The sequence below is a fragment of the Manacus candei genome, unplaced genomic scaffold, assembly GCF_025592945.1.
Source record: "Manacus candei isolate 608988 ecotype Guabito, Panama unplaced genomic scaffold, ASM2559294v1 h1tg000023l, whole genome shotgun sequence".
Classification (NCBI taxonomy): Eukaryota; Metazoa; Chordata; class Aves; order Passeriformes; family Pipridae; genus Manacus; species Manacus candei.
Genome location: NW_026138071.1, coordinates 19,261,509 through 19,275,980, shown reverse-complemented (window position 1 = coordinate 19,275,980; position 14,472 = coordinate 19,261,509). Strand labels below are relative to the sequence as shown.

General features: G+C 35.3%; 1 protein-coding gene across 9 annotated transcripts in view; it reads right to left on the bottom strand.

Moving 5' to 3' along the window:
- The window catches only part of HYCC2 (hyccin PI4KA lipid kinase complex subunit 2), a 53,973-nt gene that overhangs the window by 26,848 nt on the left and 12,653 nt on the right, over positions 1–14,472 (bottom strand). For all 9 annotated transcript variants that reach the window (XM_051787087.1, XM_051787085.1, XM_051787084.1 and 6 more), the window contains 3 exons: positions 6,079–6,181; positions 4,071–4,149; positions 2,880–2,981 (listed from right to left, as the gene is read on the bottom strand). In XM_051787087.1, coding sequence (XP_051643047.1) covers positions 2,880–2,981; positions 4,071–4,121 — 153 coding nt within the window. In that variant the 5' untranslated portion in view covers positions 4,122–4,149; positions 6,079–6,181. The remainder of the gene's footprint in view (positions 1–2,879; positions 2,982–4,070; positions 4,150–6,078; positions 6,182–14,472) is intronic.

Genomic DNA, 14,472 nt, shown 5'->3' with positions numbered 1-14,472 from the left:
TGTAAAACTTGACACAAGTAAGAAAGAACAGATGTTTTCCTTGCCTCATAGTTATCTGGCTTTTCAAAGAGCCAGCCTCTTCCAATTAATTCTCTGAATATAAATACTGAGAAGGCACGGGGTAAATAGAGGAAATTGAGCTTTTGTCATCAGTAGTGGGTGTATACATGAACTGGCACACAATTTAATCCCAAAGATCTTTCAGTCCAAAGTCAAAGCAAACTGAGTAGCACAGCAGTCAGCACAAAAATCCAGAGTACAAAATCTCTTATACTCCTATCTCTTTCTTGACAAACTAAAGACTTATAATTAAAAGATCTTTCCTATTAGCATAAACAGCAATCAGCATAACAAAAAGAAATGAACTTTTACTGGCTTAAATAGGCAGCAGAAGAGAATGATCTAATTTACACCTCACAGAGATGCAAACCAGTCATATTTTAAGTAAACTGATGAATACTTTTAGTTTGGCTTCTTTATAAGTTGGCCAAATCTTAAGAGTCATATCTTGAAGTTAAATACACTGTATTATAAAATGCATGACAAATACCAGAGATGCTTACGCTTTTGAAGAATTCAACTGTGGTAGAAAATAATGTGCTCATTTTAGGCTGAACTATCATATAATGAGTGAAAACATTTATTATTTGAAGAGTACTGGGTCTGGGAGTGCTTGGCATTGCAAAGGTGATGTTATTCTGTTTCATGGCTGCCCTCTCAAGTTAAACCTAATTAGCCTCACATGAATATTCGATGTTTAAATTGCAGAAGAGCATTAACTTGACATCTACAGAGTATGTCTACAGCCACTAACCAACTCCAAAAATTACTGAATTATCTAAAAAACAGTACTTCAAAACTACTTCACTTTTAAGTTCAAATATCATGCAAAACCCAATACATTATTCAGTTAAATAAGCTGTTTGTGAGAGAGATCACCCTCTAATTTTTTTATAAGTTTCTGTTCCAGTCATTATCTTCACCATATTTAAAAAAGTCAGGGCATCTCGTAAAAGGCAAACAGTAACAACTGTATTTAACTTGACAATATGCTTGCCTTCATTTGATAGCTCTCAAATTGGTAGACAGTTGTCCAAAAAGAGAAACACCTCAGTTTTTTGGTTCCTAAACAGGCTGGTTCCATGTTACATTAATAAACCTGGTCTTATCAAGATAGAATTGTGATTCTACAAAAATTCAAGTTTGCCCTAAACAGTTTGCCACTTTCAGGAAGTTTTAAAAATAGGTCAACTTCATGATTAAGTTGTACTAAAAAAATTACTTGTCCATCAAGTTTAAGAATCCAGCAAATACATTTTTATAATAGTCTACTACATAAGTTTAATCTCCATAAGCAATCAATTATCCTTCTAACAAATAATGCCCTGTAAAGCATATTTAAAAAACCTCTTGCTTAGAGCCAATGTTACTACAGAATTATGCAAAGTAATGAATTTACTATAGTTACATTCCTTACACACAAATAAGCCTGGAAGAAGTGCAACCAGGAAATAGATACTGCCTTAACAAGTAGAACCTGAAGTCAGACATCTTTGGGTCTGGGATTGCTTATGTTATACCTGATATCAGAATCAGGCCCAAACAGCAACAGCTGTTCCAAAGAGTAATATTTGACAAACATCAGTGAGCAATAACTTAAAATTACTGTCACACCCCTAAGAAAATACTCTTTTTGCAGGTCTGGTTCTTTGCATATTAAAAAAAATAAATGCTTATTCTCAAAGCAAAGGAAAGCTTTTACATTTTTCAGGAGTACACACACACAAATACATAGCAGCAATGGTGGCTTCGGGTTGGAGAGAGAATAACAGTAGCTTCAGTACAAAGAAAAAGGTCACTATGCAGGTTATTTATAATACTGAAATGGAGCTGACAGCTATGAAGCCTTTTTTTTTTTTTTTTTTTTTTTTTGAATTGCATGAGCATTATGCAACCTCCTTGAAGCTCAATCAACCATTCAGCTTCCAAAAGCAGCTGAGCTGGGCTTAGGAAAACAAAGAACTTCCTTGCTGTGTACACTACCCATTTTATTTATAACTATACAAAAGATCATGGATGATATATCAAACATTTTGAAGCATTTTATCTAAAGTAGTTTACACATCAGAGAATGGCATGCTTGCACAATTTATTTAAAAGTTGTATTTCATACACTTGCCCAGAAATGCTCCTAGCAGAAGCCAATGGGTTGGAAAGCTGTTTAATGTCATTTCCAAGATGAATTATGTACAAGGGTAAAGTAAGTTTTCATCGTGTCTATTTATATTTTGGGGCCCTGCCTCTGCTCTTGTTTACAGCAGTGTAAACACAAAAGTGATACTAGTGTAAGCAAAGAAGATCTTGTTATCTTAGTAATATTTAAAAAATTGATTCCATCTTCCACTGTAATAAGCCAACAGGTGAAAAGCACATAAGTCTTGTTGAGTTTCACTGCATGGCCTACTTTGTCTCAGTTATGACTGAAAGGTAGCTTCTGGGAAGAACTAAAACAATGAGTAAAAGAAACCTCAAAACCCCCCAAAAAACACAAAGTAAAACCCCAAACATATCTCCACCACCCCCCCCCCAAAAAAAAACTCACAAAGAACAACTCATGCCAAATAAAGTACAATAGTCAGCTGTGGCAAGGAATATCTAGCAGACAGTGAAAACTGTATTTTTGGAAGCAGATGAGATTGCATCTTACTAGAAATGCATTAAAATAACTCAAAAAACCAAGAGAATAAAAAGAGGGCTGACGCACACTATATTGCAGTAGAAACAAGAATCAAACAAGCTTCATCTCCATTACTCTCATTTTAGTTGAAGAGGTGAAAGATATAAGAATAAGAACAAAAATCTTTTTTAAAATCTCCTACCTCATTATTTGGGTCTTGAATGACCTTATAAAGAGCTGGTACCAGTGGTTTTTTTCGGTGCAATGTAGCTGCATAGCTGGAAATTTGTGATTCAGGTAATGCCTAAAGAAAAAAAAAAAGGTTACCCTGACAAATAAATTTTTTTCAAGTATATAAGATCTCCACAAAAGGATTAAGTCTCATCCCAACATAAAAAAAAAAATCCTGAAGTTCAGTAAATTTTCAGGCTTGCCACCTAGTTGTTCAGTACAAGTTCTTCTCCATACAAATAACATTTGGGAGCACAGAACCACTCTGAGGGTTAAATCCCAAAGTAGTTTCAGATTCATCTTCCATAAAATCATTTGCTCTCATTTGATATTTGGACTCTCTTTCTTGACACTCTGTATTTAACAGGTACTTTTCAAAGACCTTATGGAATCAACTCAACTTATTTTTTACGAGGTGTGGATAATACAAAATGAGTATGGACAGCCTCAACTCTTCCCCAAGCAAACATGTCTTTGGATTTTGCATCCTTGGATCTTACACAAATTTCCAGCAACAGCATGTAATGACTTACTATCATCAGTGATGTGAGGAATTACTAATTCATAATTTAATTAACAGATTAATTTCATATCAGTCATGAAATCCTGTTTTCTTGTTTATGCATTATGCTATATTTCACTCAGCATAATTATCAACATGCAAAATAGTTTAATAGCTTAAAAATAGTTCAGGTTCTTCAAGACAAAACAATTAATTTTACACAGACCACAGGGGGAAAAAAATAAAATATTTTTCTTTGTTTTTTTTTTTTAAAGTCCAAATATTTATACTGATTTTTTTTTTCAAATAAGAAAGTTCTTCAATTACAAATTTGGGCAGTGCTATCCAGCTGTTAGTTAAATTCTATCAGCTTGAGCTACACAAAAATACATGCTTTAAGAAACCCTATTGCTACAGCAGTGTTCTGCTCTACAATAAACAACAGCAACAAAAATAAACTACTATTAGAAATATGCACTGTAGGTTATGTACCAGCTGACTCAATTACACAGACCTTTTTGTGCTTTATGCATTATAAGAAGTTGAAAGATCAAGTAATAGTTATTTAAAATGTTGATTCTGAATATTAAAAAAACCCTCACAACTACATTCTCTGGCATTAAGCCAATGGTTGAGCTATCATTCATCTTCTCAGTTCACCTTGAATTCTGACAGCCATTCTTCCACGACACCTCGTTCTGTTCCCAGCATTTTCTTACTTCTTTTGCTTCTCTCTTACCTTTAGAAGAAAAAGGGAAAAAAAGAAGCTAAATCAGAGTTCTGGCAGGAAAATTTAGTTTTGTAAAGTCCTACCCCAATGAAAAGCTGTTAAGATCTTTCCAGTAGAATTATATAATATGAGACAATAGGAAAAGTTGCATTTTGGACAATCAGTCCCATTATCTACCAATGATTAAACTATTTTCTTCTTTTAGTCAAAAGTATTGTGCATAAATCGGCAAGGAGATAAAAAAGGAGGATTTGGTGCTTCAGGCCAAAATGTACATTATTTAAGACATATATCATCCCATTCTTGCTCCCTTACCAAATACTGTACAAAGAAAAGACAAGTGAAACAAAATAAAGAGCATCATGGAACAAATCATGTGAGACTGGTAATGACAGTTTTAGATACAGCTTGAAGTTAAGCAGTTTCATAAAACAAACCAGTTATAAAAAATTCTTAGAGCAGAACTTTACTCCTTAAACCTTGTTCTTAAAGAATTTTGAGGCTTCTCATTCAAATGGCAAGATTTAGCTCTTGTAAAAGTATGTTGGCATTCTCAGAGACAAACAAAAAAGAAAATTTGCAAGGACAACTGTTATTTATTTTCCATTTTATACACAACACTCATATTCTAACAACTACTGAATTCACATAAATTTAACTCTCAAAGCAACAGCAGGAATTATCTAAAACACAAAGCGTTATTAGACACCTTTGCTTGATGTTCAAACAGGTTTAAACAGTGTGTGATCTCAGTACAGGTTGGCAATACCTGGAAGTCATTAAGGTCCCAAAAAATTTTAATCGGAAGAAGTGAATGAAGCTGTAACCTAATATTAGAGACTAAAACCTAAGAATAGTGACCTGAAAAGTGATAAATTGAGGAGACAGTAAAATACGAAAGCCATATTAGACATATGAAGACAGTGATTCTTAATTAAAGTTTCATCCAAAGTTTATTTTTGACAGGACATGCAGGTTTAACAGTTGGCTGAAAAGAAACAAGAAACAGAAAATCTGTGAAGGGACACTGTATTTTTAAAAGATACTTTGGTCACTTTTTTTTTTTCAAAAAAGAAATTGATAATTGCTATACAAGAATTTTAAACAACAACAAAGCTGTCACGCAGTCATAAAATTTTACCACATTTTTTCTAAACCTACAAATACCCATCAGCTTCAAAGCCCTTTTTTTTTTTTTTCCATTTTAAACTCTATACAAGTAATGTCAAGAATATATTAAAGGCTACTATTTGCAGAATTTGTTGTAGAATTTATAAGAAAAAGGCAGGTAAACATGAAGTGAATTATTTACATTTTACACTAGTAATTTTTGTTTGAACCTAAATAATTTTCAAAACACATCTGAAAGACAAGTTTGACATATAAGTGACATCATGGAAGTCCTATGAGAAATGACCTTTTAACAGCCAGACTACATGACTGGAATCACCTGTTCTCACAATGTACTTGTTTTGGTTTCTGAAAAAAGACTTGTATTTAAGAACAGATCAGTATTTGTTAAATGGAAAATGAAGCGAAATAAGATATAAAGCTTCCCAACACAATTTTTAAGTTCCTGTAGCATTTTTCAATGGCCCTTGGCAGCAAGTCATTAATACAAACTCCTGTGGAACTGCTTCAGATTTCTAAGGCATGTTTAAATATCCCAAAATACAACAAATTCAGAAACTACATTCATTTAATATCAAGTAACACTTGGGTGAATTATTTCAGCAGAAGCACTGACAATTCTATAAAATAACAAACACAACTAAATAGATTTCTGCAAACAAAGTTTCCGAAGACATCTATTCTGATACAGGGAAACAGAATGAGGCTTGGATACAAGTTAATGTAAAACATCGTGGGGCATGCTACGGTAGTTGAGTTCTAGTTCACTTTACCTAGAGAAAAAAAAAAAACAATATTCAACTTTACCTCTTTAATGAAGTCAATTTTCTAAAGGAGGAAGAGGAGAAGGAATGCAGAAGTTTTTCAACTTGGGATGCATTTGTCAAGCCTTCAAGTACTGCCCCGTTTTCTGGAAGACGAAAAGAAACCAGAATGATCACAAAATAAGGAAAAATATAGTAAAGGGAAGCAAACAGTAATGTTAGTATTTTTGGACCTTACAAATGGAAGTTTATCAAATCCTCTAAAGTATACATGAATCCTTCTGTAACAAAGCACTTTGCCATTAAAAAATAACAATAAAGGTTCAGTGTTTTAGCAGGAGGAAGGCAGGAATTGCCTTAATCCAAAAAGAAGGCTTTGTCACCTATGTGGAAAACCCTTCTGTATTAGTGCAGAGTACCACAAGCACACTTGAAAGGAAAACTGAAGCACTATTTCTTACAAAGAACAGTGTAAGAAAAATGTAAGATGAAATAAAAGAGTAGTAATTGTATAAAATGTGAACTGAATCAATACCATGATTTTGGAGAACATATATCACCTAAACAGAATATATTAAAAAGTCTTCCCTACTGTAATTTCCTTAGTACATATTTCTTACAGAACTAAAATTTCAATGTAATTGTAAAAATTACATATTACACTGAAGTTCACCTTTTACTGTAGGATCCCTTCCTACTGAGCGTGAGGTAAACAATGCACATGAGCCAACTCTAGTAAATCAGGGAACTTCAGTGTCTGGAGACCTCTAATAGCAAACTGAAGTATACAAACAAGGAGTGTATTCCATTCCATACTGCTTATTCAATTAATTACTTTCCAAAACACTCAGTTACTAAAATGTCCTCTTCCACCACCACCCACCACTGCTATTTAGAAACAGGCTAGCAGGAGGCACCATCCTTTTGTGGTTAGGCTGTGAATGTTGAAAAAAACTAACAAATTTCTACCCTACAGGCACACTGTAGCTGATTACATACAGATTTTTAAACATGCACAGGAGACCTGAAAGATAAGTATATGTTATTGTAATTATCAGGCACACATCTTCAAGACAGAATATCAGGTCTGTAAGAGTTGATTCAGGACTTCTGGAAGCTTCCCAAGTTTTACAACACACTAGAAACAGTATCTGATACACACTGCTCTCTAGAAATGTCACGGGCTCCCAACTAGCTCTGAATTATTACACTTGCTAATTCACTTCACAGAATTGCAGAAAGTGTCAGGTTGGAAGGGACCACAGTGGGGGCTTCTGATCCAACCTCCCTGCTCAAGCAGTGCCACTGGTACCTACCCTTCTATCCCTACTGTCAAAACCCCATACAAATTCTGTTCACCATACAAGCCTTTCCAGAGCTGCATTAAGTTAGACATAGTTTCTTTCCTGGACAGGAACTTTTGTTATTTTAGCCCTAAAGCAAGAATTACTGTTATATACCAGCAAATCAGACAAGGTAATTCCTATTTCTCTACAGTTTTCACTCCCAAAAAAGGACTGAGCACAAGCAGATGTGCACAGACCTGGTTGGAGATTCAGGCTGCAACAGTTCAAAATTTTTCATCCACTTGTCAGTTTGCTTACAGATCAAACCTGCAGGTTTTCTAGAAGTAATTTAAGTAGAAGATAATTAAAAAATAATTCTGTACATAACAACACAAATGGGGTGTAGAGATTTAAATTGTCTTACACATAGAAAACAGTAAAATAACTGTCCTTAAATCAGAGGCAAACATCAGCTGTAACTCATGGCCAAAAACTCCCCTCTCTCCCAAATGATTACTTCAGCTTGGAAGATCCTATTAGAATCTGGAGGCAAATAGCTTCACTCCTCCAGCACTGTATCAGCTTGAGAGACTACGCTGACTCTGTATGTAGTTGACTATTTCCTTGGAGATCTCTTGCAAGGGGGAATTAAGATAATGCTTAAAAGCAAACTAAGAAAAAACCCAAATATAGCAACAACAAAAACCCTTGTCAAAGCACAAATCATGCTTCACAGCAGTAAGTTCACTGGAGTGTAAGCACGAAACCATAGCACAGTTCCAACAGGAAAACAAAACATGTATCTGATAAAGCTACACTGAGCACCACATACTACTGTGTATTTTAAGTAACAACAAATGTTCTTTGTCCTATAGCACTAAAATCCAGAGCAAGACTGCAAGGACTAAGCTAACTGTAGCAGAAACAAGGGAATGCCTAAGGCTATCAAAACCCACATGCATCATGCCAGTAAAAACACAGTAGCTTGGAATAAGAGAAGAATGCTACAAATAAGTGAAATAAATTTATTGAAGACAGCAATTCTCCTGAGTCAGGATTTAGCCTAGCATATCTAAAGAAATTACAAAACCACTGAGAGTGGGAAGACTAACTCAAATGCCTTACTGAAAACACTGTAGAGATCCCACTGTGCCTACTATGTTGAGTCAAAATGTTAGCATAACACCTAACCTACCTAAGAAATTAACTCTTCCTATAGGAGTCTATTGAGCCTTAGAGAAAGTCAGCTGTTTGTCAAACAAGTCAGCTTCTGCAAAGTCAAAAACCGAACCTGTGCTGGTGTCAAAAGCTGGATGCAGTTACAGTTAAATCCATCTAGTGGGTAGCTACCAAGGAAAAGAAGTCAACCTTCCCCTCCAGTGTCACACATACTTCTCTCCCAGTGTTTTTACCCTGCATTAATCTTCAAGCAAGCCCTGTTTGGGAATTTCTTCCAGTGTTAAGTCAGCTTCAGAACCACAACTGCTATATGAATACAGAAGTAGTCCACATCTATTTTGGCCACGGTCACTGTGCTAGTTCAGTTTTAGGACAAATCATCTCTCCCTTTCCAATTACCTGCCTGGATATTAAAAACATTTTTAAGGACTTGTACAGACAGGCAAGGTAGTCAGTTAATGAACTCCCAGTGCACTAACTCTACACTGTCCTTACATGAACACTGTGCCAAAGCAGTGAGCACCTCAGCACCAGGGTGGGGAGCGCTGCCCCATCCGGCACCGCGCCGGCCGGGCGGCACCACACGCACTCCCCACACATCTGGGGAGGCACAACAGCTCGTGGGACCGTCCCAGCCTGACCCCCAGACTGCACTCCAGGATCTTCACATCTGGAAAGCACACCTCGGGCTTACATTTGCTCCCTGGTTTGCTGCACCTTTGGGGGGGGAGTAAATATATCAAATGCTGTGTGGGGGTGTCTCTCAAATAAACTGGTTCAACTACATTAAGTCCTGTGCATACTTATCCAAAGTTGAAGTGGCCTGAACTAAGAGCATTGAATTTCATTTCCAGAGTGCTCACATCCCTCCCAAAGCAAACAAAATACAGGGAATAAGAGATTTCTCATGTTTATTTTTCTACTGTGGTTCAAAGGTTCTTATAACATGTAGGAACCATAATAGCTATTAATAACAGTAATAATTAAATATACTAAATTTTTTTACATATGGCCTGATTAAGATTTCTTAAATACTCAGCAAACATGCAAGTTGGAATTCACAATAAAGCATGGAACAGAAAAGTTATAGTTAGGAATGCAGTCATTCAATGTTAAGGCTTAAAGGGGCTCCACCAATAAACCATGTTCTTGAGTATCACATCTACACGTCTTTTAAATCTGTGCACAGAGGTGAATTCACTGTTCTCTACATATTTGTCTATATATTTTGTCTTTGAAAACATGAAAGTCTGAAATAAAACTTATTCCAGCAATATATTATCAAAACAATGACATTTAAAAGTCAGCTAACTGCCCAAGAACTTTTGACTACTGTAAAAGACATAAGAAAGGGTTTAATCAACTGCTCTTGTCAGCGAGGTAAACTTTCACTTACATTTAGAATAAAGACATACTGACTGAATACATTATTATTTACCAGTCTGCATTTAAACCACTAACAAAGATCAATCTGCAACTGCAGAATGATTACCCAAATAATTTGAGCCAGTAGCAGTTGCTGTGCAATCAACTATTACAGTGAAAATTAAAAAGTAAAAAAGTGTTACCAATTAGGTATTAATAATTGATGACATTTAAGAAGATATGACTTTTCAAGTATGCAGAGGGGTTTGGGGTTTTTTTGTTGGTTTGTATTTTATTCAGGGTTTTTGCTTGTTTGTTTGCTTTAAAGAAGCCAGGATTTTATACTGGTTTAAAAAGATATGAGAGAGATTACATAAACAGGACATGCACTTCAAGAATGAGTCCATTTTTTTGGCCATTATATACCAGATGGAATGATGTATGTAATGATTTTAGACCCAGCTGCACGATGAATAAAAATATTACATTATTTTTACCTCAAAGGCCATGAGAAGAATATTTTGCAATTAAAACCTGAACTGTGTCAGCAAAAAGAACAAAGCTTCATGCTACATGATCTCGTCTTAGTGCCACTTGTGCAAAAGAACATTACGGGCTGACAGGAGGTCTAAAAGAACAGAAAACCCAATTATCAATATGGCTTGTTCTTCCAAGCTACAGATAAGCTCCTCTCATATATATAATTCATTACTGAACATCGAATGAAGTGTATTTGGAAAAAGATTTTTCCATGGCACTTCTGTAAAAAAATAGCATGGAAAGCATCAAGAATGCATCCTCTTACTCTGAACTAAACACACATCCAATTTCTTTGATCCAGAAAGTTCACAGCTCTGCAACAAGAGCACCTCCATTAAATATAATTAACACATTGGGAAGCAGAATAGACAAAACACAACATAAGGTGGTCAGAACTACACAGGAAACATGTTTCCCTGCCACACACCCACCTTAATAAGACTGGTGAACTCTGGAAAAGAAAAACCGGGCAAACGTGCTGATAAGTGCAGGTAACAAAAGAACAATTTGAACCTTTCATGATGAGTTATTCCTGAATGCAGAGGTTTAAAAGACCAAATGGAAAAAGACCAGGTAATACATTTGATGACATAACAAAAACACCTATTCAGGAATGTATCAGCAGTCAGAAAATAAATCAAGACATTTGATCACACTGAAGTGATTTAAAGTAAATCTGAAAACATGAAAGTGGACTGTACAAAATTGGTAATATGCTCTGATTTGAAATACTGGCCTACATTTGATGGAAACAAATTCAAAAGAAGCATGTATAAGGCAGAAAAATGGTTAAAAGGTAGCTGATGCCAAAGATCAGGAAAAATAACTTCTAACCTGGATATGGGAATAACTTTTAAAATTTAGAAAAAAAAGAACTCCTTGTGTTAGAAGCACATGGAATTAGGTAGTTGAGAAGGTAGAAAGGATTTTTTGGTAACAGTAATACAAAATAAAACATTAAAATGGAATAAGGTAGATATGTTACTGTTAACAGTGTTCTGCATCTCACACTGTAAGACTAGTTATCATAAAATATGAGGGCGGTAACACTGTAACATCTGTTTTACTTACTTACTACTTGTGTAGAACAAGAAGAATAAAGAAAACTTCATGGTGTAAGCCAGCACTTCATTGATATGCTTTACAAAAACCTCTTCAGAGCAGCTCCTTCCTTACCACCCAGTATCCAGGTGTGTACAGCTTCAGCCAGCTACTCCCAACTTATGTGCCAGGCTATATTAAACAGACATGGTATGGTTTGATTTCCACACTGGAAAATCACTGACACACGGACTCTTAGACTAATCTGATCCCAAGAGAAAATAAAAGCAGCCTTGGGAATGTTCAATTTTGGTAGATTACTTCTTGTGCTTATTTAAGAGTACATGTATCATATATACATTTCTTATAATAAACATATTCCAAATACCATTGTGATTTTCATCTACCCATTTACCTAAATATACTATTCTACCACAATCCTATTTAACAGAGAATTATATAAGCTGTCATTTTGGTGAGGACATAAAACAATAAATTAAAAAACTGTTGTCCTTAACAAATCAGAGCTACAACTGCAACTTGGCATTGGAAACAGGTACAAGCATTCTACTAGAACTCTCTTGGCCATACAGCTCCAAAGTGCAGAGAAACAGAAACTTCTACCAGATACAAAGCTGAAAGGAACAAAACATTCTCTGGACAGATACAAATTTAAATCATCACCTCAAGCCTTTTTTTTAATAGAAAGAGAGCCCTCTTCCAACTCCATTGGTAATGTAATTGTAAGCTTAAGCAGACAGACTTTAAAGCATTCCAACTTTAAAATACCAATGCTGACATACTGTGTATATGGGATTTAGGTTGCCAGCCTTATTAGACAAGCCTTAGTCATTCAAGTCGTGCAAAACAACTTGGATAAGACATTTCTTCCATGCCCACTCTGACTCATGAGGAACAACCAGGCTAAAAAACCTTCTTTTTTGGTACCAGCAACAAAGTTAGTTACATGAAAACAATGGGAAAAAGCCTTACCACAATGAAGTCAAAGATGATTGGCAATAGTCCTGCAAACTTTCATGGTACCATACTTGCACAATAAGATCCTTTTCTTATCAAAAAGGTCACAAGAATTTCAGCTGCTGCCAAACACATGGTAAAGAAAAGGTACAGCCCATCTGTTCCAAACAGCCGCCTCTGAGTAATTTCAAGGTCTAAATGATCTGCTGTTCCTTTTCAAGCATCAGAAAGCTCAGCTGCCAACCTTCTATCTTTCTACCATTACTACAGGGAAACTGTGCTTTACAGATACACAATTGCTGAAGACAAACAAACAGGGCAGTGAATGAAAATACAACACTGAAAATAGACATTGTGTAACAGTTTTTAAAACTCTTTTAAAGCTGGTGTTTTCATCCTATTGCAGAGTAGTTGTAGAAAGCTATGGAAGTCAAGTGACTCTATAGAGAAAAATTTAAGTCCCATTTGCCTCACAGAGGCAAATAAACAGAGCCTGAATAAAACACAATTGTACACTTGTAGCTAAATCCTTCTCCTAGGAGTTCATACAACGAATAAAGCAGAAAAGAGAAGAGTTAAGACGATCAAGAGTGTAGAAGGAGAAACTCATCTTCTGTATATGAAGAAAATACTCCTCTACATCACTTACAGGATTTGGGAAGCAATAAAGACATTATCCTGCTGCCTTAAATAGTGCAAAACACATTAATTATTCTATTATAAAGACCTGATGCAGTTAAAAATATATATACACACACATGTAGGTTAGCCACAGAAATGTTACCTTATTCTCTCAGCGCCAGTTTCCTTAGAAACAACTTCACGTAGTCATCCTACACTAAACCTAAAACATTCTCTTGTCAGGATCTTGGTGATAACCCATCCTACACTAAACAATACAGGCTTGTCCTCCCTTTGCATCAGTTCATACACAATTACTCTTCTTACGCTAGTTTGTCTGTATGAACTTTACTTACAAAAACATTTCCATGCAAATTTCTTTCCATGTAACCCTACCTCTCCTAAACACCTTCTTGGTTCACCCTTTTGGTCCAAGAAGTAAATTAAATCTAGAAAGACTTAAGTAAAGCTATGAAATGCGTAGGAAAAAAAAGGAGCCTAAAAAAACCCAAACAAACCTAACTGCAAACTAACACTTGCAAAGCCACATTTCAGGGACACTCAGTGCTAAGTTCTAGAAATGAATAGGCACAGGATAAAGAGAAACCTTGAAACAGAATTTCTGGGGGAAAAAAACAAAAACAAAATTCAAAACCAAACAAAAAAAATCAACAAAAAAACACACCACAATAACCCCTCAACACAAGCTTTGGAATAGGGCTGCAGACATTACACCAAGATCACTGTGTTGCCTGGAAAGGAAAAAAAGTAATGCAGAAACTCTGAACTGCAGATTCTAAGCAGCTTCCCATTTCTGAATTGTAAAACCGTCACTTGACAAAAATAAATGCCTGTTATATTATGAAAATAGCCATAACAGAATTGAAGTCCTCTATCAATTCCAGACCAATATATAGATTCCAATATCAGTATATATTTCTCGCTGCAGTATCCGGTACCAACTATAGTTCACACAAAATGGAATTTAGGTTACATATTCATTAATTAATCTACCTAACCTCCTTTCTCCTACTCTAAATATTCTCAAAGAGATCTAACCTAAAGGATCCTCTTCTGAAAGTAATGAAAACCCTTATTCTAATCTTTCCAATTTCCAGATGATAAAGTCTCCAGCTCCAGAAGTAGAGTGTAAATAGATGAAGTGGAGGTGACAAATTTTCCCCCCATCCATACACTTATTTACACATTCACAAATTCTTAAATAGGTGGAATCTTCAAATTTAACTGAATTTACTTCAATTATAGCTAAAACTATATCATCTTGCTGACTTCTTTTTAAATTATACAGTAAGAATACTAAGTTCCAAAATAAACTTTTGAAATGTCAGAGTTAAAATAGAGGTCTGTAAATATTAAGATATATTGTTTTATTACATGATGCCATCAATTTCATGTGTGACTCAGAT